General features: G+C 35.8%; 1 protein-coding gene across 3 annotated transcripts in view; it reads left to right on the top strand.

Annotated features, from left to right (window-relative positions):
• MALRD1 (MAM and LDL receptor class A domain containing 1) overlaps window positions 1-13,332 on the top strand; it is a 292,727-nt gene that overhangs the window by 26,813 nt on the left and 252,582 nt on the right. For all 3 annotated transcript variants that reach the window (XM_068934618.1, XM_009673718.2, XM_068934619.1), the window contains exons 8-9: window positions 2,864-2,956; window positions 5,197-5,404. In XM_068934618.1, coding sequence (XP_068790719.1) covers window positions 2,864-2,956; window positions 5,197-5,404 — 301 coding nt within the window. The remainder of the gene's footprint in view (window positions 1-2,863; window positions 2,957-5,196; window positions 5,405-13,332) is intronic.

Genomic DNA, 13,332 nt, shown 5'->3' with positions numbered 1-13,332 from the left:
ATTGAAACCAAAGAAGGCTTTGTTGACCTCAGTCTGTCACATGCCATTTGTTATTTGCTCATTCCTCCCGTTAAGTAATGGGCTTACACTTCTTCCTTTTATCTTCTTCTTTATCTTTACATCTTGTATGTATTACAAAAGACTAAAATACAGAACAAAAGATAACTTCAACCTATGTTTATATGTGCAAACGTGTTTGTATCCTAAAGCACTAAAATTTCTGTAAGTGTTCTGCAGCACTTCCAAAATTATGCAAGTACGCACCTCTGCAGAAAGAGTGAAAGGTAATTCACTTTAAAAACATTAATCATTGTAGGGGAAGAAATAAGCATTTGTTTCAAATTACTTGCTGAAATGAAAAAAGAGGGGCCAAAATGGTGAGTGCAGTTGCACAGCAGTGTGCAAATGTACCTGTAGAGATATATCAGATAATAAATTCTGTATTTTACAAATGGAGCTGAGAAAAACTTTTGGTTGTCTTTTCCACCCTTCAGATTTGAGAAGCATTATTGTAATAAACATTGCAAGAAAGAAAAAGCATCTCACAATTCTTGCTCACATTAGCCTCACAAAAAATTGCTTTTGTATTATGTTGCAATAAAGGGAATATTTTAATAATATTATGCTCTCCTGCATCACCCAAATAAATCTCAAGGGAAAGTACTGAGAAAGCAATACATTGAGCCTTCTAAAAAAAATACTGGAGAAGTAAGAAATCTGTTAGAGGAACAAGAGGGATTAACCCATTTGTACCAGAGCAATGAAAGAAACCAACAAGCAGATGACTTCTACGGAGAAAACATTGCTAGGAAGTGGAAAAGGGTATTATTGGCTCACTACAGCTGTATAAAATTAGAGGGCACAATAACCAATTTAAAAAGTTGCTGCAGCTGAGATGATTTACTGCTTTCAATGTAAGAAAGAGCCCTAGAATGTCTGAATACTGGCAAGTGTACAGAAAATTCAGTTTACCACTGCAAGCTACTTTTATTAGAATAAGTTGGGAAGAAAGATTGCCATGGGGGATGGGCACCTAAAGAAGTTAATTGCATGCCAACAGAATTATAGTATCCAGATACAACTAATCAAACAAACAGTAAATGTACAGTATCCCTACAAGATATGCAAGTGTACTTGGAGGGTGTGTGTGTGGGAGGGTGGGCCTAGTTATATTAACTGAAACGTATCTAAAAGCATTATTTTAGTAGTAACCACAGGCTACGGTTTTAATCTGCCATTCAGTATGGCTGCTAGTATGTAATCCTTTTCTGTGTCTAATATTTGGCTACTGCTGGCTAATATCACTAACAGGCTTGCTTTGGGAGCTGAATTACTCAGCAAAATGAAGCAAGTTTTATGTAAAATGAAACATTCTCGACATTGAAAGACTTTTGCTGAATAACTATCACGTGAACAAAGCTGACTTATTTCTGCAATCATGTATGCCGTCTAGCTTATCCAAAGCTGATGATTTTACATTGTTTAGTGCTTAGAAGTGGGGCATTGGCTTGCCATGTCTTGTGGTTTTCCAAAACTGATGTTTGAACACTTGGTCAATGGAGACTTAGTCTTTTAGCTTTGCCAATATATCATAATAGTTGAAGCCTTGTTAGAAAAGTAGGGTAAGTAATCAGCTGTTAGTCACTAATCATATCAATATTGCCCTATTCATTCAAACTTCTTATCCATAAAAGAGTGGATGGCAACTTCTTCCTTTTGTATTGCAAGACAGGAAAAAAAACCCCATCCTCGTCTATAGCATTGATAACATTTCATGTACTTTTCATATCCTCTTTTATTCATCTCTTGTAAGGTAAACATCTTAATCCTTTCAATTTCTCTTCATATAAGACAGTTTCCATTTCTCTTATCCTGCTTCATAGCTTTTTCTAAACCTCCTCTAATTCTGTAATATCCTGTGTGAAAAGATTTGTCCAATACTTCACACAGTGTCATAAAAAAGGACTTGCTATTAATTCCTATAATGGCGAGTCTGTTTGTAGATGTTTCTTATATTAAAGTTTCTTCCAGTTTTTTCTGTCTTGCTGGTTTTGGTCAATATTGGAGCTGATTCTTGAAAGGGTTTTATTCAGGAAAGGGAAGTTCACGCTGCTACATTTCTTTTCTCCACTGCACTGCCCACTTACAATTGTGACCAGAAGCAGAATGAGCACGAGCTTGTTTTCATCATATTATTGAATCAAAAGGGTGTGGAGCACTTGCATAAAGTGTGCTTTAGCATACTCAGCACTCTTGCTGTTATTCTCAGGAGCTGGAGTGAAAATAGGAATTGAAGTAATTCAGAACATGACTAGGATTTGTTGGGTAGTACTTTCTGTCTGCTTGTTTTATAGATTAATAAAAAAAATCAGCAGTTTATTGGGTAATTTTGACAGACTGCAAATTCAATTTGAAGTAAGAAAACTACATCTACCGATAACACAACTTAGCATACTTCATTACTATTATTGAGAGAGCCAGGGCTGTTCTCATTAATACCTCTGGAATTTTTGTCCTCAATTTCAATGAAGCTCCATATATTTTTGGAAACATGTTGCTAAGTCTGGCAGAAACAAGCGTTAATTTACACAGTAATTCACTTTAGTTCTACCAAGATGCCCCCTGATAATTATATGATTAACCTGCTTAATCACAGTTAAAATGTCTTATTTCCTTCTCTTTCCGGTAGAGTCCAATGCAAAGATTGCAAATGAATATGTGAAGTTGTATTTCCTCCTATAGAGTGAGTAGGTATATGGTGGTGGTCTGGCTAGGAATGAAAAGACCAAGGGTGTACAGTGGTCTTGATAATTTACAGGGGGAGAAAAATTTGCTTCATAACATCATATTCTATATTCCACAGGAAGAACGTATTTTGTGGGAAACCAGCATAATGACTAAGAAGGAATGGGTCAAAGTGGATGTACAGATACCAGAAGAGCTGGAAAAATTAAAGGTATGAATGAAAAAGGCAAGTGCTTGATTTTTTGAACATTATTCACCTTATTGTGCATAAATCTTCTAGGGAACTTAGAAACTTATTAAAATGATAAATATCCTGAAAGGCTTACTGGTTTTAATTACTTCAATGTGAGTAAAGCTCTGGTTATAATTCAACAAAAACAATTTTCCTGTTTCACATCCTGAAGCTACTAGCTTTTAGTAACAAACAGAAAAATGTATATGTGTTTCCCCAAACTTTGGTTACAGCTGTCTGAGTCCATCTCAGTTATTCTGATATTTCTTTCTAGCGCATTGTAATATACATGCCATTAAGTGGGATGGTGTGAGTGAGATATGTGTGATTTCAGTGGAATGACATAAACCAATAATTTTGGGAGAGAATCTTCCCCTTGAATTTTTAGCTGAATGCAAATTTGCAACTACTTAGTTCTTTAATTTGTAAATTTATATTTTAAGTAATTTTACATTTTTATTTTTTTCATAATTCCACAAATAAGTTAGATATTCGACTATCTTAACAGTCAACTGGAAAAATAACCTCTGTGAAAGTACAAAAATTCAGCTCATTACAGGTACTGAAGTTTCTGGCATGTATTAGAATAAATACATTTCAGCAAGCTAGTAGATTACAAGTACCCATTATGGCCTGTCTCTTGTGATTTCCCATAAGAAAAGAGTAAATAATGAACCAGACGCATGCAATATTACAGTAACTAAAAATAAATAAACAAAAGGGTGCTGAGGTTTCATTAAAAATACTAAAATTGAGTTTTCTTGTACAAAGACAGTACGGATCACTTGAGCTTAGGGAAGAAAGGGCGCTGTCTTTGGTTACGTGACCATGTAATATTTTCACGATAGCATTCTGTCATTTGAACTGGTAGAAAACTGATAGCCTTTGTCATTTTGAAGAAATTGTCACTAGTGGAAGATAGTGACATATATCACTCTTATTTCTTAGAAAGCAAACACTTCCCAAGATTTTACTCCAACCTAATTTCCAGGCTTTGGGGAGCGTGTTAGTGCCTTCTGCTTTTGCCTCGGACTGTATCTGCTTTAGTTTCCTTCTCTTTTGTCTGAAACTCTTGTCCAGTTCCCCTTTCCTTTAGCTATGTCTTTCACCTCCTGCACAATTACTTTCTGAGTTTTCCATCTACCGCTCTGACCATATCCATCCCGTCAAATACCATAGGTCTGTTTTTGATTTGTGCCTCCAAAACCTGCCCTTGTCCTCAGTCCTCACTACCATTCCCGTCTTCATCTTTCTCATGAATCTAAGCCTGCTTCCTCCTCTTTGCTGCTTTAGCTCCAGCAAAAGAAACCTGGCGTGCACAAATGGGATAATCTTCTTGCTTTCAAACACAGAAATGCTGGATCCACGATGGCTGGGAGCCAGACATGTTCCTCCAAAATCCCACTGCTTTAAAATGGCTTGTGGTAGATCCAATCGGTGTAAAGGAACTGTGTGGGAAGGGGAAATGCTCCTTGAATCTCTATGCCAGTGTCAATAGTGGTAAACTAAACAGGGCCAGGGCACAGGCCCAAGGACTGGCATGTGATAACCCATATAATTAAAACATTAGCATGGACCCTAGCAAGGTTTTGATTCAAGGAAACTGGCTGTTTCCCAGAGAGTGCCTGGAACAGCTCAAGGGCTAACAGCAGGCAGGCATCCTTCCCAGTTGGTAGTCTGGATGCAGCTACCTTATCTTAAGAGATGAAAGAGTGATTAGTTGTTGAGCTATGCTGTGCCAATTGGTGCCTGGGGAGAGTCCCCAGCTCGTTTGGTTCACCTGTATGAGCATAACCTAAAATTTTTCTTTTAGTATCTGCAAAATGAGGTTTTGAAGGGACTTGAAGTAGATTCAAGAAAATCTTCACAGGTTCTTTATGAAACTAAATTTTAGGTCCTTCATCGAAAGCATAGAGACATTAAACCTTTTTGGCCAAATGGTTTTGAGATTTGGTATTTTTTTTCTTTACAATAGGCTTTTTTGCTTAACTTCACTCCTGGAACTTATTGAACCATTTTAAGCAGAAAATTTTCAAAAAATTCAACCTGACGTAGGCACACAAAATGTCAGCTTCCGATTTTAAATTTGGCATTTTTATTAAAGCTTTGTAGTGGAAAGCTCCCAGTGCGTTCCCAGGGCTTTACTGTTTTGTGGAATAAAAAATCAGTTCCTTTCGGTCATTTGTTAATGCAAGTATTTTAACTGTAACAATCCACAGCTTACGTTTAAAGGAGCAGTTCAGAGCAGAGAAGGTTTTATCTGTCTGAATAACATCCAGCTCATGGACACTACGCCACCAGAGCCACCAGGTTTCTGCTCCTCAGAAGAATTCAGCTGCGCCGACGGCCAGGCTATCAAACGAGGATCAGCCTGTGACTCCCACCCAGACTGTTGTGATGGAAGTGATGAGGCTCCAGCAGCTTGCTGTAAGTAAATAGCATTGCTTTAGCAGGACAGGGTGCTGCAGGGTATTGCAAAACCTAATCAAATGTATCCAAGAAATGGCTAGAAAATTTACAGCTATTATTTAGGCAGCTTTGTTCCTGGACTTCATTGATGTAGAGATTCATGACAGTGTTCATAGCACATTCTGCTATCATACATTTTTCTTCTTTCCACTTCTTTCTGGCCTCAGCAATATGTTTTGAAGCCAGATGCTAATTTTTTAAGTGTCTGCAGAAACACAAAATTTTTAATATTTTTGCCTAAATATACTCCTTACATATACTTTTATAACCTATACTTCCCTAATTTTGAGAGAGCCTGAAATCTGCCCTGGGTTTTGTTGTTTGACTGCTTCTCTAGTATGGACTATCTATGAGTCAATGTGAGAAAGTGCATTGGATGATATGATATTTGTATGATGATACATTTCCCTCATAAATTTGTTTTAAAGTAGTATTAAGGTAGTGACAGCTATACTTCAGAGCTGTATCCTAGCCATGTTATTTTTATTTGAAGGTTGCTCAGAAGCCACGTCTTCAACTGCACAATAAACAGAAAAAAAATAAAATTACTGGAAGATGTCTGTAATACTTCTGAAGCATTTTAGAGCTCCATATGAAAGTAATTTTAGAGCAGCTGTGGCTTCTAAAATTAATATTATATGGCATGCCTCTATATGTATATTTGCCTGTGGCAGCAGCGCTCTGAGCCTTAAATGTACGTTGCAGATAAAAACCGTGCGCATACTTCAGATACTGGTAATGATATACATTGCTGCTGGGAGGTGCAAATTAAAATTTTGTGTGAACTCAAAGTAGCAGGATGGAGAATGCTGATAATTAAAAAAAAAATTCCTTGAGAAAACTTTAGGAACTCAAAACTCTGAGTTTTCTTTACACTTTAATCTTTTCAGTCACTTAAACTGTCATGCAGGAGCCATATCTGAAACAGGCAATAGGAGCAAATGTTGAAACAGCATGTTAAATAGGAAGGTTTATACTGCTTTACTTCTAGGTGGAATCTAAACCAACATGAGCCTCTATAGGATTTTCCTGTTTGAGATGTGTTTTTCATTTTCACAGGACTTGATTCCATGCTGCTAATTCTGTGTGTTTGCTGGCAGGAATATGGAGAGCTCTCTCATGTGCTTTAGGAAGAGAAATGGAGAGAAAGCGAATAGTGCTTTATGCACTGGATTTTATTTTTCAGTGATTTAGAGTTCCAGCTGAAAAAACAGTGGTCCATATTGACTGGGGACATAAAAGAATAATTTTAAGATTTAAAGAAGGAATGAAAATTAGTTGTTGCAGTTGAGGAACAGCAATTACTACAGAAAATGAAAATAAAAATAATTCTAAACACTTACAGGTAATTTTTTGCTATTATATTTTGCACACAATCTATTACACTTTCTCATTTTATTTTCACCTCTGTTCCTCATACACTGGACATGGTCATTCTGCAACTGAAAAAGAAGTGAGTAGCCTAGATATATGCTCAAAATTATAGTGTAAAAGCAAGAACTTGGTAGAGCTTGCTTCCTGCTCATGTGAAAGAGTCAGAAAAACTGGAAAGTGGGCAGAGAAAGGCCTCAAAGGAAGAGTTACAATAGCCTGGAGGTCCCAGAGCTGTATTTCTTGGCACCACCGGAATTAGCATGTTGTGGCAGGGACTAACAGGAGTCCCAGCGTGTGCAAAACCTTCTTCAGTTTCACTGCTTAGCACTCACGGTCTGCTGCTGTCTCTGTAGATGACTTTAGTTTACAGTGTGGCACTGATTCTCAACCAGTTCCTAGTATATTTTAAAGTAAAGAAAATACCACACTCAGTTTAACCTGACACATAGGGGCTATGTGCTTCACTGTGTTTAAGCATTCTCAGATCAAAGATGCATCATCTTGTTAGATCAGAGAACAAAGGTATGTCAGTCCTCTCAAAAAAGGGTGAAAATTTGCTTTTCTAAAATATAAGTGGCTCATAGCAGTTTATATGCTACTCTGATGACTGCTGGCTAAGAGGAGAAAGGGAAGAAATAACTATATTTAAAATAAGAGTGATTGTTTCTAAAGTTGGTCCATTTTAATGGTTGATATTGTCTTGGATACCTCATAGACTCCTTTTCAGAAAAGATAACCCTAAGGGTAAAATTTGGCTCTTCAGCAGTCTGGTCTGCTTAGAAAATTTATCTTTCTGACAGTTTCTGCAATCCTGAACAAAAGAGACCTAAAGCACAAACTGTCCTTTACTTATATCATTTGTTCAACCTTTCCTCCCACTATGCACATTTTCCACACGATCTTGAAATTGTCCTCCATGATATTTTGAGTGCACTACATTTTTTCACATTAATTTCTAGTAAAAATTCCTATCTGGTACAGTAGTGCATATTTTGGCCTATATTCTTGAAAGTATTTTAGCAACTATCTTTGGATACAGCCTTAGTAGTCTTCTTTGATGAAGTACTCTCATGAAACAGAACTGGCAGATCTCCATACTGGATGAAAACACAGGCAGGCAGCTGCTACCTAGCGATGTGAAGGATTTTCCTGTTCTTTGAGGATTTTCTTGGCCTCATTATAACAGGAAGGAAAAATAATGATTTTCTTTATTCATGTTAACTCAATGTGAATGGTCCTATAAAAATGCAATTTCTTGCAAGAACAAATAGTTATGTTTTAGACAGCTTCTCTAACTTTCTGGTTAGTCTTTGCACATTTATATGTATATATATTTTTAAATATATGAGATTGAAAGTCTTTGAAAAATAGGGAACTTCTGCTGGAAATACTTACATACATGCATAATTGCCTACTTCAGTAGTTCCATTGAAATCAATGAATCTAACGAAGTGAGCAGATTGTTAAATTAATATTTTTACTATTAAATTCTACGTTTTCATTACGTCTTATTTGATATCACTTATTTGAGATCACTTCTAAATTTCTTAGTTCACAATGAAGGCTAATAATTGATCAAATCCTAATTAATTTATTCAAAATGGAGAAAATGAAATACAGTTCTTAGATAATTGGAAGGGTAAAGAAACTCTTTCATGCTCATGTTTCTTTTTTCCCATCTAACATAAAGGAACTTTTTCACTAAATGGCATGCCAAATGATGAAAACATCAAACTTTATGCTTATTATTATTTATTATTTATATGTAACATGCATAATACATATAATAAGCATTTCAAATGAATCATTAGCTAGGATTCCTAGCTACTTGGCAAGAAATCTAGAAGTTTTCAAGAGATATCACACTTACAGTATTCTTTCTGGAAATTACCTACTCATCAGTAGTAGTTTTGGGGTGTGACATCCTACAGCTGTTTCTGAAAGAGCATCACCTTCCTCTTATTAAGCCTAATTAGAAGCTTCCTTAAAGCACCTATCTTCAGTTTAACTCTTTTGTTTTCCTTCCGCATCTCCAAAAATAGATCAGATATTTTTAGGCCTACCTAAGGTTTGTATCATTTTGAATAGAAAGTATGTTGAATGAGGGAAATGTGAATAATTTTAAAAATATGTTCCTTCTACCGCTGTATAAGCGATTTGCGATTGTAAATTCATGAAAACTTCTACAACAGATTAACATATAAACAGACCATTTTGTTACCATTCGAGTTTAAAGTAGCATTTTTCTTAGTCTGAAATATTTGTTTAAGTGCATGTTTATACATTTCCTGTGACACACTAATTTTATGGGATTGCCAGTATCTGTCCATCAATCTTGTATGTATGCATGGAGAAAACGAAGCTACATCTATGTTATATTCATGGACTTCTTTGTTACTGATCAATACTGTGTAGCACCAGCTTTGTGTTTAACTCTTACAGTTTTGACAAAGATCCTATTTTTATTTTTGCTTACAACTGTGGCATGACAATAGGGATGTGGTTTTATTTATAGAGTAAGAACAGATCGGCAAGACATCAACCTTTTTTAGGGTTCCTAAAGTGCATGGATTTTTAATAAATGTTTTAAAAGATCTTAAACTATGTTTGGTTAATTCAGCCATCGCTCACTGGTTCAAAAAGGTAGAAGATTAGCAGTTTCATAATAAAAAAAACCTCCTTGGGTACAGAATTCTAGCCCCTTTCTTAAGGGGTCAATTTTATTTTGATGAAATGAAACAACATTTTGGAGGTTTTCTGAAGGACCTATCGGCTCCAGCAAGATTACTCTCTGCAGACCTAGTGTTGACATGGGATTCTCTTAAACCCATCAGTCTCTTAACTCTAAGGAATGTGAGTGAGTAGTTCCAGAAGGGGATGAGGTCAGCTTAACTAAGATGTCAGGGTGCTATGGGATATCTATCTAGTGACTGACAACATACAGAAATTCTGGCTAGGTGACCTAGGGCTATTTGTGATCTTTCTGCATGAATCCATTATTAAATTATACATAAATAGTAATATATTAATGAAAAATTCATCTCCATAGATTGGTAGGGAATGTGCACTGATAGTGACTAAAAAGGTGTAGGCATAACGCTTCCATTTCTCAGAATGGTATTAAGCTTTAGCTGGAAATGATGAAATATTAACAGCAAAGTTAATATTATAGCACTTTGTTGATCATACTGATGGTTTGTATTCAAAATCCCATAGGAACCTGGCTGCTGCCATCACAAGGGCAGAACCCCAATTAATTCAATGCCAGGACTCAGAGAAGCACCAGCCTGATGGAAAGAAGAGCTGTGTGTCTTCAATTGGGTTCACTTGATCGGGCTGTCAGAGTAGGATTAAAAAGCATTACCCAGTTGTAAGCTAGCAAAGTTGAAACAACTGTAATTGGCTGGTAACTCAGCTGAGCTGACAGTACTGCTCTGTTTTTCCCAAAAAGGATCAAGAGGAGCTGTATAGGTAGAATGAGCAAGGCATAGAAAACATTTCCTGCTAACCTTCTACTGCTCTTGGAGTATATGCTTTGTTTCCTGACTATTTAAGAAAATGTGGCAAATTGGTTCACATTGATTGAAAAGTCTTTCCAGTATATTTAATAGTTTTAGTGATTGCTTATTTCTCAAAATTGAAGCAGATGAGTTTGGGGAACTTTTTTCTCCTGGTTATATCCCACTGTCATTGTTTGCAGAACTGATGTAATAATTTAATCCTTGACTAGTTGAGAAATGTTGATACACCCACAAGAAAAAATAGATTATATTTCCAATTTGGCTTGTTATTAAAAGTGATTGTCTTTATTTTAATTTCCTTTCTCTTTTGCTGAACTACAAATAGATGCATGTCCAAAAATAAGGATTCACTGGTTTTACTTTCAGAATGTGAAATATCTTTCTGCAGTTTGAATCCAGTGAAATCCTCGCAGGAAGTAAATAGCATAAGCCGTGATGGTAAGAGATGCAATGGGAAGGCACATAATATATTCGGAATATGCTTTCCCATCTATGTAACTTACACAACTGAAGTACAACTCCTCAGAAAATATTAGTGTTGTCACTTGTTCTCCAACTACGGATGGTGATGCGTTCCCTATAATCACTTGAAGATCCAAATAAAAATATTGAAAAGGGCTATTTATAATGAAAGTCATGCACTGTTTGGACAGGAAAGGAGTTTGTTAATGTTTGAGCAGTGAAAAAATATGCTGAGAAGTTGTCTTACTTGGATTTGAGTGTCAAATTAAGTGTAGAACTTCTTTTCAGACTTGATTAAACATTTGCAAGCGTTTCTTAGCTTTTAGAATCAAGAAGGGATAAAATTAAAGTCAAATTGTTAACTCAGGCAATTGGATTTCACTTGCATTTATAGCAGAGCTACTTCCTAACATATTAATTCCTTTATTAAATTTGTTTATTAATGTGAAATATTTCATTTCCATATTAATTTCCATAAACTACTTATGGTAAAACAGTTGGAATTGGCAAGTGTCTTTTGCTCAGCTTCTCTGCATGATGATTGGTTATTTCTATAGAGTCTGTCATTTCAGAAGTGCAAACGCAGTGAAAAGAAAAAGTAGCATCCAAAATTTGTTGCTGGTATCATTGCATGTACTTAACTAGAGCTGGAATTTGTTTTCTTCACAAAACAACATCATGAGTGTTCTTTGTACCTTTATAGGTGTGTTCAGACTTGATTAGGGATAGAAAAAGTGATTGGTTTAAAAATTTTGATTTTGGATTGCGTCCTTTTGTGGATGTATGTCTGTCTTCACTGCATGTGTCCTCAAACAAGTAGACCACATTTATACATTTTCTTCTAAATCTGAAGTGGTGTTAAAAAAGCTGGCTCGGTATTATCCTTGAAAGAAGAAAAGGAGCAGGGTTTCTTGGATGCAGAACTCTGGATCTGGTGACTTAACAAGGATACTTGCCTACTGTCTTCTTTCCTACTCTGTTGAGGAATAAAATAAAAGGAAAAATTTTATTTTAAATGAAAAATTATCCCAAGAATATGCCAATGCATGTTAATGCTGGTCTTAACAAACTGCAGGTCTCAAAGTTTTGGTATCTGCTTAGTGAAAAGGGAAGAATAAGGAATTTAAAAGCATTTCTGTAGTTTTGAAAACCATTACCTTTAAAAAAAAAAAAAGCAAGATATTGTAACAAAACTGATGCTTATGACTTCAACTTAAAGTGAATTTTCATTAAGATTTCAAAAGACTTAAGATTGACACAAAAGCCAGCTACGGGCAAATCTGAAGTTCTTTGTGCAAAGCATGAACTCTCTAGAGTTTGGCCAGTAAAGCTGTAAATTTTGCTTTTAAAATATGGAATACCTTTCTACAACCTGACTTCAGGAAAATCTTTATGTGGATTTTCCCTCTAGCTTTTAATCTGAAACAGTGGATCCAAGAAACTCCTATATATGTGTGTATATGCACATATGCACATATCTATATATACACATATATACATATACATACATACACACATATATAAATATAAAGCCTGAGAAAGTTACCCAGAAAATGAATTTACAGCTGAATATTTAGCTTTAGGTGATATTAAACCCAACTGCAAACACGGGAACTCAAAAGAAATTGCCAGTTCTGTCTACAATTTATAATAATGGCTATGCAGTTTATCATCATAATGTATCTTTTTTGGCATTCTGTTCTCGTTGTGTTCTAATTTGTATCTTTTGGGTGTTGTGGGGCAGTTTTCCATTGCTTGCCATTTGACAACCAGACAGTACCTTTTATTGGAGCGAAAATAACGTTCAAGGCTAAAATCAAAGGTACTTGACAACAATGAGCTCTTCTGATGTTTTGGAAAGAAACAGAGAGTAGTGTCATTAATAAGCTCTCATGATAGCAAATTCTAAATATATCCATACCTTTTATTCAGGTATAATAGTGCCTAATGTTGAGAATGTTTATTGAAAAGTTGAAATTCCTGCCTGAATGGTCAAAATGGATTGGTAGTATGAGTGAAGCTATTATCTTACTTGCAGAATATTATTGAATGTATTTGCTATCCCTAACATAATATAATTATGAATGTTAGTGCAGATGCATTTCCAGCCTTTCTCTCCCTCAGCCTCCAACTGGATAAAAATAGTCTTCAGCCTTCATCTTGCACCTTTCAGTAAGGTAGTCGTAACGAGTGTTATTAAAGACCAGATCTTTAAAGAATATTTTAGATCAACGAGGGACGCGAATAGGTAAGATCATGAATGAGGTCCATTCATGGTACATGCCTTTCAGGCTTGACCCTTACTGTTAATCTAGAACAGTTTTCCCGCAAAGCTTTTTGGTGGTTTCAGGAATATACATTTTGATGGTCTTAACTATAGTGGGATATTTTCATTATAAGCTCGGGCTTCAGCAGCATGAGACAAACACTTCACAGTTCACTTGAGAACCAACCCACAGGTTAGGCATGTCTCAAAAACTAACTACTCTTTGGAGTAAGAAATTCTATATTTCAAGTTGGAGCTACATT

This window comes from Struthio camelus, chromosome 2 (genome assembly GCF_040807025.1).
Source record: "Struthio camelus isolate bStrCam1 chromosome 2, bStrCam1.hap1, whole genome shotgun sequence".
Taxonomy (NCBI): domain Eukaryota; kingdom Metazoa; phylum Chordata; class Aves; order Struthioniformes; family Struthionidae; genus Struthio; species Struthio camelus.
This window is presented reverse-complemented; position numbering and strand designations above follow the sequence as displayed.